The following is a 15,764-nucleotide window of genomic DNA, read 5'->3' as shown; positions in this document are numbered from 1 at the left end:
TTCTATTTCCTCCTTTAATTCTGTTAGTATTTGTTTCACATATATTGGTGCTCCTGCATTGCATTCTATTTCCTCCTTTAATTCTGTTAGTATTTGTTTCACATATGTTGGTGCTCCTATATTGGGTGCATATATATTTATAATGATTACATCCTCTTGTTGGACTGAGCCCTTTATCATTATGTAATGTCCTTCTTTATCTTTTGTTACTTTATTTTGAAGTCTATTTTGTCTGATAGTAGTATTGCAACACCTTCTTTTTTCTCACTGTTCTTTCCATGAAATATCTTTTTCCATCCCTTGACTTTTAGTCTGTGCATGTCTTTGCATTTGAAGTGTGTCTCTTGTAAGCTGCACATAGATGGGTCTTGCTTTTTTATCCATTCTATTACTGTGTCTTTTTATTGGTGCATTCAGTTCTTTTACATTAAGGGTGATAATTGAAAGATATGTACTTATTGCCATTTCAGGCTTTGGATTCTTGGTTACCAAAGGTTCAAGGTTAGCTTCTTTAGTGCCTTACCATCTAACTTAACTCGCTTATTGAGCTATTATATACAGTCTGATGATTATTTCTCTCCCTTCTTATTCCTCCTCCTCTATTCTGTATATGTTAGGTGCTTTATTTTGTGCTCTTTTGTGTTTCCCTTGACTGCTTTTGTGAGTAGTTGATTTTATTTTTTGCCTTTAGTTAGTATTCGGTTGGTCTGCTTTCTTAGGTGTGATTTTATTTTCTCTTTTGACATCTATTTAGCCTTAGGAGTGCCTCCATCTAGAGCAGTCCCTCTAAAATACCCTGTAGAGGTGGTTTGTGGGAGGAAATTCCCTCAACTTTTGCTTGTCTGGGAATTGTTTAATCCCTCCTTCATATCTAAATGATAATCGTGCTAGATACAGTATTTTTGGTTCAAGGCCCTTCAGTTTCATTGCATTAACTATATCATGCCATTCTCTTCTGGACTGTAAGGTTTCTGTCGAGAAGTCTCATGATAGCCTGATGGGTTTTCCTTTGTAGGTGACCTTTTTCTCTCTCTGGCTGCCTTTAATACTCTGTCCTTGTCCTTGATCTTTGCCATTTCAATTACTATGTGTCTTGGTGTGGTCCTCCTTGGGTCCCTTCTGTTGGGAGTTCTGTGTGCTTCCGTGGTCTGAGTGACTATTTCCTCCCCCAGTTGGGGAAGTTTTCAACAATTATTTCTTCAAATACACTTTCTATCCCTTTTTCTCTCTCTTCTTCTTCTGGTACCCCTATAGTGCAGGTATTGTTCCTTTTGGTCACACAGTTCTTTTAATATTCATTCATTCCTGGAGATCCTTTTATCTCTCTCTGCATCCACTTCTCTGCATTCCTGTTCTCTGATTTCTATTCCATTAACAACCTCTTGCACGTCATCCATTCTGCTTTTATGTCCTTCCAGAGGTTGTTTTATTTCTGTATTCTCCCTCCCAACTTTATCCGTTACCTCTTGCATATTTCTCTGCAGCTCCATCAGCATGGTTATGACCTTTATTTTGAATTGTTTTACAGGAAGATTGGTTAAATCTATCTCCCCAGCTTCCCTCTCAGGGAATGTCTGTGATACTGGTCTAGATCAAATTCTCCTGCCTTTTCATGGCGATAGAAATAGTCATGGGCAGTTGTCACGTGTGTCAGCTGGGAGAACATAGTACCTTCCCACTTGCTCGTTGCCTTCTTCTCCTGCAAGAACGGCGATCCCTAGAGCCTTGTGCTGGGCAGCTGCACACCCACAGGGTCTCTGAGTCTGGCCCTGGCGGCTACACGGGAGGCTCTGCACAGCTGCTGTGGGCATGGCTGGTCTCAGGCTGCTGCTCCACTATGGTGGGGCCACACCGGAGGTGGAACGGGTAGGAGGCTATTTATCACCGTGAAGGGCCTTAGAGCTGTGCTGCCGTCCAGGGGGTTAGGGTGCCCAGAGTTCCCCGGGACTCCCAGCTGCTAGGCTGAGTGTGCCAAGACGCTTCTGTCCAGCTGTGAGGCTCCTGTCCCTTTAAGACTTTCAAAAAGCACTCACTTTTCTTTTGTCCCAGGGGTGCCAGCTATGGGAACCCACTCACAGGTTTTACTGTTTCGTTTCCCTATTATCCAGCACACCACACACTGTGTGTCTGCGCTCCCAGTGCGGATTACTAAGGCTGGGCATTTAGCAGTCCTAGGATCCCTCTCCCTCCCTACTCCGACTCCTGTCCTCCCACCGGCGAGCTGGGGTGGGGGGCGTGCCTAGGTCCCACCAGGCCACAGCTTGTATCTTACCCACTTCGTGAGGCACTGGGTTCTCACAGGTGTAGATGTAGCCTGGCTGTTGTACTGTATCTTCTGGTCTCTCTTTTAGGAATAGCTGTATTTGTTGTATTTTCAAAAATATATATGGTTTTAGGAGATTTCTGCTGCCCTACTCACGCCACCATCTTGGCTCCTCCCCTCAGGGTTTTTTTAAACAATTATTTAGTACCTAAAATCCAGATTCCAGGGGAGCGCAACAGCTAAGTACTGCATGCATCTTCCCAAAAAAATCAAAGGCTCGTCACAAACTCGGTGGTCAGACAGAAGCTGAGGGTCTGAGTCTTTTCCCCAGCCAACACGTCATCTTTTTTCTTTTCTAATATTTATGTGCTAAACAATTCTTTGTGACACATACCTTATTTTGTGTACTTCCTTGAACAGCCCTCTTATCACTACTATTTTATAGTTGAGGAAACCCAGACCCAGAAAGGTCAACCAACACAGTTAAGAAGAAACAAGGAATTCCCACCCAGGCATCTGGCTCCAGAGCCTGGGCTTTTCACCACTGCACCATACTGTCTCTCAGCCCCATGAGCGAGCCCAGAGCAAAACCATCACCAAAGCTGACTTCACAGTGCCAGATATCCACTGCCAGAGGGAGGGGCTCCCAGCAGATAAATACTGTGAAGGTAAATTGGAGTTTATTATCAATTTTAGAGAAGCCCAGGTCTGAGCTATGAAAACAACTTCAGTATTAGGTCTAAACTATAATAAGAATGCAGGACCAAGAATAAGGGAAAAGGTGGTATCAGGCAGAGTGGTTTGCCGATGAGAGGAGCTTGAAATGGGTTGAGGCATGAAGTCAAAAGATGGGCATTTGATAAGGCCAAAATATATGTAGCAGGTGCAGGTGTCACCACTTAGGAGAAAAAGAGCCTGGAGAGTGCTCAACCTGAAAGAGATGGTGAGTGGTTGTTAAAAATACCTCCCTGAGGTAAGGATCTGAGGGGCTGGGATGGCTCAACAAGCAGGGAAAAAGGGCTAGCAAGTCACTATTCTTCTCCAGTATTAGGCTGGCTTTGGCTGGTTATATGTGGTCCCTCACTTGAGAGCTTCATCTCTACCATAATTAACATTACCCTTTTTCAGAGAGTTATGGTTCTAGGTGAGCACAGGAGATCTTCAGACACACTGACGCATCTTAAATAAAAGCTCTCACCCCTCCTTCCCCCACAATTTCTCTTCACCCAGTGGGACTTGGTGACCACTTGAGACAACAAAACTCTGAGGCATCAAGGCCAGCAGAAGTTATCTGAAAACCTTCACAGCAGCTCTCAACCTTGGGTACATGGCAGCTGTAGCCCCAAAGTCAGGATGTGTTGTATTCTAACAGAGAGGGGTGAGCTAGGAGTGAACGTTTAAGGGTCTACATCCCAAGTGCCACAAACTGGACTGGGTTGCTTTACACACCTTCCCACCTTTAAGCCTAACAACCCGTGGCTCTGCAATTATCACCTATTTTCCAGTGACAAAACAGGTTCTAAGAAGCTTGAGTACCTGGGCAGAGAGCAGAGCCACAGGATGTGGATCCATGCCTCTGCTGTCACCAAAGCCCATGCTCTTTTCCATGGTCTTCTTACAGAACACCCTGAAGTCATGCCATCCATGCCCAATTTCAAGCTCTATGAAATCCAAATTCAGTCACAACAGGAAGGCCAAGGCCCCAACAAGATGCACTATGGCATCCATTTAGTTGCAGCCAAGGCCCCAAAGTTTCAGGCAGCCTTTACCACTTTTGGCTCCACCACCTAAAATCCATGGCAAAGATACTCATCTTCTGTGGCTTTGAGAAGCATGTTGTTCCTGCTGCGCCATGGCTCTGAGCAGCAAATGTCCATGTGCCACCATCACACAGGAAGATAGCCTCCCTCCCACCTGTGAATGGCCCTGGAGCCCAGCTGCCCTCCCAGGATTCAGACATGCACTGGCCCGTGTAGATAGTCCTCATGCCCTAAGGGAGCCTACAACTAGCTGGGTGATGTTCTGGCACAGCACGTGGCCATGGACTGGATTTTAACTCTCTGGGCCTGTTTCTTTCCCTGTACCTCTGTCATAGGATTACATGAGTTACTATGTACAAAGTGCTGACAACAGTTTGTAACAAATATTCAACCTATGATAGCTGCTATTGTTATTTTTTATTATCTCAATTTATCCTAAGACAATCAAAGATATGTTCTGAGATTTAATCACAGTGTCATCTGAATAGTGTCCATCAAGGCATAAAATGGTGGATATAAACTAGAGGACCAATCAGAGGACAAATGAGATAAGTTAAGGTATTTCCATATACTTCAGTGGGATGCAACAGCTAAAAATTATACAGGAGAAGAATATTTACTGGCAAGGGAAAATGTTTGTAACATACTGTCCCTACTTCATAAACTGTCACAAACTGCCCAGGAGAAAAAAGTGAATTGAGGGTCTGAGGAGTTGAGGTTTCTTTGTTGTCTCCTGTATTTGCTGAAAAATTCTGGACGCACATTTGGTATATAATCTATAATAAGTCCATGTCTGTTTTCAAAATACCTTCCATAGAGTAACAGTGACCCTCCAGGAAGAAGGCTCATGTTTATGCTCTGACTTCCTGGGGTACCCTTACTGTGTCAAAAATAAAATAACAAAATGTATAGGAGGTAATCCTATTTTAGGATACGCAAATGGATGGATGAATGGATGGATCAGGTGAGGGGAGACAGAGAGTCAGAGACAGAACAAGCATTAAAAAAGACAAAGATTATCCATCAAAATGGTACCTGGAATTAACTTTAGAGGAGTGAACATTACAGGTAATCTTGCTTTCTTCTCTTATTTACCTATATTTCTAATTCCTTATATCAAAAAATAAAAATCCAGAACCCAGATGGACTCAAATCAACCTCTGGATCAGGATCCTCCGCTACCTAAGCCAACAGCCTCAAGAGGGCATCAGCATGGGGAGGGTGGGCAATGTGACCTGGAGGTAAAGATTCTGGGCTGAGGCCAAGCAAGGCCCAGTCTGAGTGGCCCAGTACTTAAGATAGGTGGTGAAACCTCAGAGCCTGGGAAGTGGTCCTAAATTCTCAATGTACACAACATAGTCAGCAGTAAGTGTTCACTCTCTATGGAACCCAGTAACCACAGAACACAGAGGATGGCCAATAGCTTGTTCCACTGGGCATTGCCCTGGAAGTTTCCAGAAGAGCAACTACCTAAGGGAAGTCCTCCTCAGCTTTCAGTTGACCCACTCTCTTCCTAACGAACCTCTCCAGAAGCTGGTCCTTCCTGCACCAGCCACTGCAAGATGGTTTTCAGCTACACATGGGGGCAGTGATGATGTGTAACTGGGGACTTTACACAGGTTTTCCACTGTTTCTGGGAACAGAACCCACCTCCAGCTCCTATCCAACATTCCACCTCCACCTCCTACCCCCATCTTTCACCACTCGGTTCCATATATATGTAACAATGACTTCCAGTTTTTTGGGCAATGACTGAAGCCACAATAAGAAATTCACTATATATGCAACTCAGCGCGCACGTGTGCGCGCACACACACAAAGTATTTATAACTGAAACAACTTTTATGACACAATACTTACCTTCCTACATATAGCAAACTCTATTTTCTATCATTTTTAATGCTGATCATAACTCACTAAATTGATTTTATGACCCACAGTTTTAAATGCACTCCATTACAGCATGTAAGCCTATGATTTGGTCTTTGAAACTTCACCCTAAAAAGCACATTTTCTGGAACATATTAGGTGGAACCATATACAGATACTGATATTCAAAGAACCAGAAACATTAATTTCATATGGTTCAACTTAATTACATATGAACCAAAGTAGGGGACTCAACTGCCCAATTCCCTCTTGTAAGCTAATTCTAAATTTGAGTTATTTTCAAAACTGGCTATACTTATACATTATTATTGTGCAGAAGACATATGACACCTGAATGGGCTCATATATGTTGAGGGGCCTTGAAATCTAAGGTAAAAAAACAATTTTTTGATCTAAGTGCTGAATTATGCCAGTGTTCCAGCAAAATAACATGATAAAACAACAGCTAATATCTCTTGAAGGTTTATTTCATGCTAAGAGATTGTTGTGTGGATTCATTTAGTCCTGCACAATTGACTTATGAGGTAGGTATTCTTGTTGCCCCCATTTTCCAGATGAGAATAAGTGAGGCTCCACACAGCTAGAAGTGGAGGAGCTGAATCTGTCGGACTCCAAAGCCAGTGCACCAAGCGCTGGGCAACAATCTCCCTCCACAACCACAACCACCTCCTCACAGGTCTCCATCTCCAGGGCTCAGGAACAGGACTACCAGTGTCATCTGCTCGGAATGAGGAAAGAAGCAGCCCATGACGCAAGGACATGAAAACATGGTGACCCCTCAGCCACCAGCAAGAAATGCAGGATCACCTTCCTGCTGTGGAAACAGGTGGCAAAGTCAGCTGATTCCCTCGGCCTCCCATCTCCTGCAATTACAACCAAAGAGTATTATCTTTAAGCTTTCAGTTGGTGGCATAAAATAACTGCACCTACAGAAAATGTACCCAGAGATAGGAGGCAGCCACAGCCAGAGCCGGCCAGGTCACAAGATAAGAAATGCTCAAGCCAATATAAGGAGGACCCTGTTTTTACAAGGGACATCGTCAATATTCCTACTCTCCTTTGGGGCTAGAAACACACTGGACACTTTACAACCACATTGAGTAGTCATTTAACCTGTATTAATTCAATTATATTCACTTGTCAAAAAGAAACATAATTTAAATTGTGCTATCAGTGAAGCCTGGACTGTTCCATGTTATACATTTATATATATACCATACACACTATCCATTGTAGATTTAATCTCTTAATCCAATTTAAAAGATTGTGTAGCACAATTTTGACAATTCACATTATGGCCTTTTTGCACTAACTTGAAAACCTAACTCTTAAGTAAATGGATTATTTTGTTAAATATTGTTCTTACATTTCTATATGCATTTACAAGGAATTTAACAGAATGTGATCTCAATTTATCCAGCTAACCTATGTGAGAGGTCCTATTATTATCATTAGCATTTTAGAAATGTGAACATCAAAGGTCAGAAAGGTTAAGGTACCTGCCCAAGATCACACAGCTAGTTAGGTGGTAGAGACAGGATTCCAACCAAGCAGTCTGGCTCCAAGTTCTATATTCTCTTCACCACCCAGGGGTATTATTTACCTCTGAGTTCCTAAGGAACAAGGGCTTCATCTAAAACAGTTGGAAAATATATATATTTGCAACACAAATGAGAGCCAAAGGAATGACTTCCTTAGTTTCCAGAGAGCTTATACAAATCGATAACAAAGACTTTTTTTTTTAAACAAGCAAGGGGTTAACAACAACAGAAAAAGTGCAAATGGCCCAAAACTTGGGAAATAATGCTCAACTAACTCAAAATTAAAGATGTAAATAAAAGCAACAGGATACAATTTTTCATCTCTCAGACCAGCACACATTTAAAACCTTAACAATCCTCCATTCAGGTGATGGTATGGAGAAACAGACACTTTTCAAGCCTGTGAGTACAGGTACAAACTGCGGCAAAGTTTCTGGAGGACTACTTAACAACAGCTATCAAATTTCTAGATACATGTACCCTTTAATCCAGCAATCCTAAAATTAGAAATTTACCCCTATGAACATCCTTGTGAAAGTCACAATAAATACACATAAAAGACATTCTCTGAAACATGATTTGTAAAAGGGGGGAAGGGGAGGCTAAAAACAACTAAATGTTCATTGATAGAATAAATTAAGGTAAATTCACACGTCAGAATACCCAGGCAGTCATTTAAAAGAATGAGTTCAAACTATAGGTACAGATATAAAATAATCTCCAAGACAACTAAGTAAATTAAAAAGCTAACTAGAATGTAATGTACATTTGTTTTCTTTAATGTAACTTTTTTAAAAGATGCAAATAGATATTTGTGTATATTACACAGGAATTTTGTTTTTCCCACAGTGGTTATCCTTGAAGAAGAGTTATACTTTTCTAACATTATATAGTTTTAAATTGGAGGGTTTTTAACCTGAGATTTATGGGCTCTTTGAAAGAGTCTATGAAACCCCTGAAATCAGATACAAAATTGTAAATATATACATTCCTCTTGGGGAGAGGATTCTTCCCTTTTGCATACTATAAAGGTCTTATACCTCCCATTCCCAGAAAGACTCAGAACCACTATGTTACAGACTCCATATTGGTGCTAAGTTTTAATATTCACTCATTTATTCCGAAGTCATGAAGTAACACTGGGCTGGGACCCTGCACAGGCACCAGAACAACCCCACCCCATTCCTGCCCTAGAGAAGGAGACAGTTTATGGCATAATACTGACATTGTCTGCTCGAGCCTCAGAAATGGCAACAGGGTACTGCTTCCCTTTAATAGGAAGAAGGAAAAGTGGAACTGAAAATTATCTGCATGTTTAAAATTAGACCTTCTGTGGGAGCTGACACTACTTCACTTTCAAAATGTCCCCCATCCTCCATCTCAGAACCACCACCCCTCCATCCAAGCATTTACATGCCATGGAAATTCCGAGACAACAGGAATACCACAGCTATCACTACTAAGGAAGTAATAACGAATTTCCTACAGCTCTTGTCCAGAAAAGCCACTGAAGGCCATATGTGATGGTGACAAACCTGCAGAGTGGACTTCTCTGATCTGAGATACCTGCCACTCCAGGATCTCCATGTGGGGACTCTGCCTCATCATTACACTCTCTCTCCGAAGGGATGACCACGACCTCTCACGCACCGCCTGTATGTGATCAGTTGGCTGCGGGTGATGGGGGTAATGTCTCTCTTCCAAGGCTTGTGAGAGTCAGGAATTCAGCCTGCCTTTCTTTCTTGCCCATCACCCTGGCCTCCATTCAGTGTCTGCCCTGCATTCAGTATTTCCCAAACTTAAGCAATTCGTCACCTTTACAAGTTTACCATAACCACATCACCCTTACATAATTATTTACTCAACATTTTTCTTTAGATGAACTTATTAAATTTAAACCAACTTAGTTACCATTCTACTACATTTACCTTCACTCTACCTATATAATATCAAGGGCTTGATAAGCAACTTACCATTTTTACTAATAAGGCCTAAAGTAAATAATTCTTAACATTAAAAAAATGTTTTGTGACTGACCTAAGTTCATTTTGCATTCCTGCAAGTGAAAAATACTGATAAATTTTCATTACATAACTACTTGATAAATGTTACATAAACTAATGACTTGAAGCCTCACCACTTCTCCCCAAATAACAGCAGCAACCACAACTGGCAATTGCATCGTGCATTAGATTTCACACAGTACTTCCTCTTCTAACTCACTTGATCCCTTCAACTACCCAGTGAAGCAGGAAGTATTAGTCCCATTTCCCAGATAAGGAAATGAGGAGTCACAGAGGTTAAGGAACTTGCCCAAGTTTATATAGCTATAAGTGGCAGAGCGAGGACCTGAACCCAGGTCTTTCCACTCCAGATCACATTTTGTCTCCACTAAGATAGGCTTGCCTCATAAACTCAGGCTCCCAAAGGAACATGAGCAGGAAGGAGAGAACCTGGGTTATCCTTGTGACCAAAGGAACAGATCCTATTGGGTTTGAGATGCAGAAAACCCCAAATGATTCCCTGACCAATCTGGGTTCAGGTACCACAAGACTGTCCACCACAAAAGTCTGTCACTTCATCTCTGGGCTGCACATTGAAACCCTCTAGAACACAAGACACCTTACACATAGGATAGTAAAATAGGGCAACGGAGACTTGGCTCTATCACACACCAGTTATGAATCTTTGAAGTTCTGGCTGTTTTCTCTCAGGAAAAATAGGAATATGAACAGAACCTAGTATTTCTGATATGGTCAAATGAGATAACGCATTAAAACCCTTAGCACAGTACCTGCCATGAAAATGTTACCTATTAATTATAATGCTATCATCAGCATTATGTTAGAAGGGAAATAACATAGCAAACTGTCTCTGATCCTACACTCAACATAATTCTTTTGACCAAGTAGCAAAGGAACTAAGAAGTAATTGCTAATGATATGCTGACAAAACTCAGGCCTACAGTCATTCAGCAACCCTGCCTCAGCCTCAACCCCACGCAAAACTTACTTTTAGGAGCCAAATAACCTCTTAGCTGATCAAAATGACTCATGAGAAGCCAGGATCTGCCTGCTCAGGAAACCTTGCGTATTCCATGGTTATCTTTATCGTGGGGCTAAACCTGAAGTCAAGTCAAAATCACAGTCTGACCATAAACAAGTTTGCTCCGTTTTCTTACACTGGATACAAACAAAACATGACCGTTTGGTTTTTCCATTGTTGTTCTGAAGAGAAACAAAAAATATTTGAAGTCGCCCTTATGAGAATTTAACAAGCAATTTAAAGAGAAGTCAAAGTATTTTTTGGATCCTGGATGAAGGTAATCAGGCTTAAGGATTAGCTGTAATAGATAATAAACACAAATATTTTTTCACCAGGAAAAAAAAATGGGGGGAAGCAAATCCAAAACAATTATATGAGCAACAAAGCAGCTACAGATCACTAGCTTTTTTCTTTCCTCATTTTAAAGCAGCCCACTATCGAGCTTAAAGAATCTGTCAAAACTACATTTCTGAAGAGGAGGTGGCAAGGGGGGAAATTGCTTTGTCACATTGCCTAAAACATATACATAAACCAAAATTGGTGTGCAAACTTGCTACGAGAATGGGTGAAGTCAGACCAACAAAGTCCTCATGTTGGAATCATCTCCAACCATCCTTCCTTCCTGTCTTGAAGAATGGGAATGGGATGCCAGGTTCAAAAATGGCTTTTCTGGTCTTACTAAGCACTGAGTTTTCCAGCATCTCCGGGTTCCAGCTTCCACACCCCTTCCTCATAAATGCCCAAACATAGCTTCGTCTTTTCCATGACTTGTCCTTTTTTTTAACCTGCTATAGTTGATTCCATTTAGACACACACATTATCCAAACCTCACAAAACCAATCCAGTGTTACAGAAATAGACACCTTCACCCACATTTCCTAACCACACAACTTCAGAAATATTAAATATTACTTCCAGCCTCAAATATCTCAAATACTTAACTTTGAAAAACTCAATTTGCAGTTACAGTTTTGGGAGTACACAGTGAGGTAGGGTTGTGCCTACAGTTAAAAGTAACAGCAAAGTAAAAGAAAGGGGGCATTACGATTAGCATGTATAGTGTGTGGGGGGCACGGGGAGGGCTGTACAACACAGAGAATTCAAGTAGTGATTTTACAGCATCTTACTACGCTGATGAACAGTGACTGTGCAGGGGTATGTGGGGGGGACTTGGTGAAGGGGGGAGCCTAGTAAACATGTTCTTCATGTAGATTAATGACACCAAAAAAAAAAAAAAAGTAACAGCAAAGTGAAAACACGGCCAAAAAAAAAAGCATCCTGAAAACACCGGGCACAGACAAGCATGGCAGACCCCAGGCTCCGCTCCTCCGTGGTCCTGCCCAGGGGGCCTCAGCTTGATCTCTGTCGTGTCTGCACCTCAATATCCTCATCTAAAAAAGTAAAGAATTTGAGCTATTTTGAAAATCTGGTCCAGCTCAAAAATGCATTGAAAATATCCGATATCAAAATGAACTGTCAAATGTGGATTTCAAAAATACTTTTTCAGAGTCTTTTAGATTTCCTACTTTACAATGTATTCAAAAATCAAAAATAAGAGACATCTGGAGTTTCCTCAGAACAAATGAGAAAGGAAGGAAATATCTGAATAGGGTATGAGGGAAGAGCGGCATTATGTTACAAGGAAGGATTGGGCAAGAAATAAATTTACCGAAGAAATTTTTCACTGATTTGAAGCATAGATAGCAACTACAAAGCAAAAATAAATAAATAAAATTTTAAATGCCCACATATCTGTATATGTACCAAATTAAATGAAAAAATAAATGAAGGAAAACATTTCTTTAGTATAAACTTTGATGTAAGAGATCGTCAATCATAAGGCAAAATTTTTTTTAATCTCTTAGACTGCCCTCCATGCACTTCCCCACAGGGACAGGGAGAGGACAGCCCATACACACTCACCTTAGTGATAATCCCACCCATTAATGTTTACAAAGCTCTTTCGGACGTTGGTCAGTGGAAGCCCCTCAAACCATTCTGTGGGGCAGTTGGTATCACACCCATCCTACAAATGCTGTCAGCTGAGTGTGCTGGAGACTAAAGACCTTGTCCAGCCCTGAAGCCTGGCCCTGGAGCTGGTCTTCTGACACCGAATCGAGCATTCTCTGCAGGAAATCACACGGCCTCCCAAAGCCTGCCGAGGTTTGAGGGGACATTAGTACCCACTGCTACCCTTCGGGTGCAGAGAGTTACTACAGAGCCCAAGCCCCAGCTCCCTTCTCATCCTGCCTGCTGGGCTTCATTGCTGCTCCAAGGCTAATAATGCTTCTGCTCTTGGACAATCCTGTGTTTGTCCTTTAAAAGTTTTCCCTGAAACCAGGTTCCTCCCAGCCATTAACTCACTTCCCAGGCTTCAAACATCATCTCCTTAGAGCTGCTGTCTGCATAAAACAAGCAAGATTTTCATTAACAAAACGCACAGCAGGGCGAACACCACACCACCTTCCATTGCAGTGCAAGACCCCAGCTGGCTCCTAGAAGGCTGTGATAACAAACCGCTTGCTCAGCTCCCGCGCAAAGGGCTAGGCGATGATGCTCCTTTCACTTCCCTCCCTCAAGTTCCCCATCTGTGAAATGGGAACGCCTCCCCAGCTGCTCTGCCTCATCCCCAATGGGAATACCAAGAGGATGAAACGGCGCTTTCAGAAAGGTTGGTCACCAGAACGCCAAGCCCGGCGTTATCTGAAAAGCAAAGCTAGAAAACAGGGCGGTGGGGGGTAGGGAAGCTAGAGTCCGCGCCCACAAAGCACGAATTAAACACCCAAGGAAGCAAGCAGGTTCTCCAGGAAGAGGACCGTCCTCCTTGAGAAAAGCCTGAGAGTCTCAGCTTTCCCCGGGGCTGGGGACTTTCCCCAGAAGCAGTGCCCTCGGTCCAGAGGTCCCGGGCCTCTCCCACCGCCCGGCCGCCCAGCCGCCCGGCGCCCGGCCCTGCCCGGTTCCCCGAAACCGCCGCTGCCCTTCGGCCCAGCCCCTCGGGCCCCTGAAGGCCGGGTCGGAGGACGGCCGTGGCTCGGCCAGGACGCTCGGTTCCGCGTCGTGGCCCCTTCGCAAACACGCCCCCCTCGGGCCTCTTCGGGCGGGCGAGCCGGGCCCGTGCCGTGCAGATGTGACCAGCTCCGGGAAGGGCCGGGCTAGAGGCGGCCTGCAGCCAGAGCGGGCGCTTCCAGTGGGAGGCAGCGGGCACCCCGGGACCCCGGCTCCCGCAGCCCCCGTCTGCAGTTGGGCAGCCGGGGAAGCGGCTCGGTCGCCGGCCCGCGAAGCCCTTCAAGATGGGAGCTCCAGACGCAGGCCCCCGCCGGCGCCCGCGAAGCCCGCAGGTGGGGCTCACGAGGCAGGTGCAGGGGACGCCAACCCCGCCCCCCGCCCGGGCCCGGGCCCTCCCGCCGGCTCACCTGGCCCAGGCTCAGCAGCAGCAGGAGGAGCGGCGGCAGAGCCCAGCGCAGCCGGGGTGAGCGCGGAGGCGGCTGCGCCTCCCGCGCCGCTCGCTTCATCTCCCGCGCGTCCTGGTACGTGCCCGGGATCCGGGAGTCCGGCTCTGCTCTACGCCCGAGCCCGGGCGCCCCTGTCGCAGCCTCCAGCCGCCACCTCCGCCGCCTCCTCCTCCAACCGGTCCGCCTAGTCCCCGCTCCGCCCGCCCCGGGCTTCCCCGGGGACATGGCAACGGCGGCCACACGGCGGAGCCTGGCGCGACTGCCGCGGAGGGGACGCGTCCCTGGGCGCGCAGGAGCTTCGCGGGGCGGAGCTAGCGGCGCCCACCCCTCGCGCTCGGCGCCCTGATCTCAGCTTTCGCGGCACCGGCGGCTCCCGCTGCCTCCTCCGCGCGTCAGGCGGTTGGGGCTTAAGGGAGCCGCAGCGAGCACTCAGCCTCCTCCCCCTCTGAATATTCATCACTTCTTCCCGCCCGGGCCGGCCGGGTGGCTGCAGCGCGCCGGGGGCCCTCACAGCCCTCCTGCTGCAGCCCCCGCCCCCGCCGAGCCGGCCGGGTGGGCGGCGGGGAGGGGGCGGCGGCGCGCCCCGTGCGCGCCCTGGCGGCTCCCCTCCTGCCGGCAGAGGAAGCGCCACCGGCATACCCGCCCTCTGCGAGCCGGTACTTCTCTGTACGAGCACCGCAGCCTCCGCGCTGTTCCACGGACCGGGTTTGGGTCTCCATATGTGGACCGAGACCCTGAGAAACAGCCAGGCCTGTGTCTGGACAGCAACCCCGCAAAAGCCCGTTTGGTGATCAGGCTCGGGGTTGATTGAACCCCTAAATTGTAGGAGATGTGCTGTTATGTTCTCCCCGCCCCCATCCCCAGGCCGCGGAGACAGCCGGCATTGGAGCGGGTCCAGTGATTAGGACTCCAGCTCTGGCGTATGGTAAGCCTGGCTCTGCTAGTCACGCAGTACTAGCTGTGTGACCTCCGGAGAGGCATTTCACTTCTCTGGGCACACCTTTCCTCATCTGTGAAATGAAGGTAGTGCTAGTACCTGGATAGACTCGACTGACGATCCCATGAGATAATGGGCAGAGAAGTCCTGAATACTAGGGCTGACACACAGTGGGCCTCAGTAAACATTAGCTCTCCTGGCAGCTTGCATCACACCGTCAAAGAAGCCCACACCTGAAAGGGGGTGAAGATCACGACAGATGTTAAAACTATACCCTGCACAGAGGAGAGAACAGAAGGTCTGGGTCCTAGGCCCGTTGCCCAGGGAGAAGTAATTAGAGATAAGGCCAAACTAAGGAGTTCCTGGGGAGGGGAAGATGAATTCCAAGGAGGCGGAGAGGTGACACCTGAGCTGGGCTTTGAAGGATGGGTTGAATTTCACCAGATAGAGGTGGGTAGCACCTCAGGAAGTGGGAGCAACTTGGCAAAAAGCAGTAGACAGATGCTCCAAAGTTGGTCTTCTGAGAAACAGGGAATGAGAAGGTGGGGGTGGGGGTGGAGGGGCTCATATTTGTGGGAAACTTTGAATAATGAGTCTGGGCTGGATTCTGTGTGCAGCAAGGTGCAAACAACAGGTGTCCACACTGCCTCCAGACAGCCCTCGTACCTGTCTGCAAGATGGTAGCACACCTTCATTCAAAAGCCCTAAATAGTTGCTACCCGACCGCACACACACAAGCTCAGAAGGTAAGGGGACCTCTCCTGTTGACTTAAATACCTTGCCAAGTTTTGTGTAAACATGACATAATTATCACAATTCACAAGGAATTCCTCCCTGCCTCCTCCTTTTCCTGGGGCAGAGATAGGTTTGAAAGGT

General features: G+C 45.7%; 1 protein-coding gene across 8 annotated transcripts in view; it reads right to left on the bottom strand.

The window, feature by feature from the left end:
- The window catches only part of PTPRJ (protein tyrosine phosphatase receptor type J), a 240,142-nt gene extending 225,783 nt beyond the window's left edge, over positions 1–14,359 (bottom strand). For 7 of the 8 annotated variants that reach the window (XM_073216568.1, XM_073216569.1, XM_073216570.1 and 4 more), the window contains exon 1: positions 13,913–14,358. In XM_073216568.1, coding sequence (XP_073072669.1) covers positions 13,913–14,176 — 264 coding nt within the window. In that variant the 5' untranslated portion in view covers positions 14,177–14,358. Of the gene's footprint in view, positions 1–13,912 lie in introns of all 8 variants that reach the window. The other variant, XM_073216573.1, reaches the window with a different exon arrangement.
- Between the last annotated feature and the right edge of the window lie 1,405 nt (positions 14,360–15,764).

Source organism: Manis javanica, chromosome 11 (assembly GCF_040802235.1).
Source record: "Manis javanica isolate MJ-LG chromosome 11, MJ_LKY, whole genome shotgun sequence".
Taxonomy (NCBI): Eukaryota; Metazoa; Chordata; class Mammalia; order Pholidota; family Manidae; genus Manis; species Manis javanica.
The sequence above is the reverse complement of the archived record's forward strand: the minus strand, read 5'-3'. Positions and strand labels throughout refer to the sequence as shown.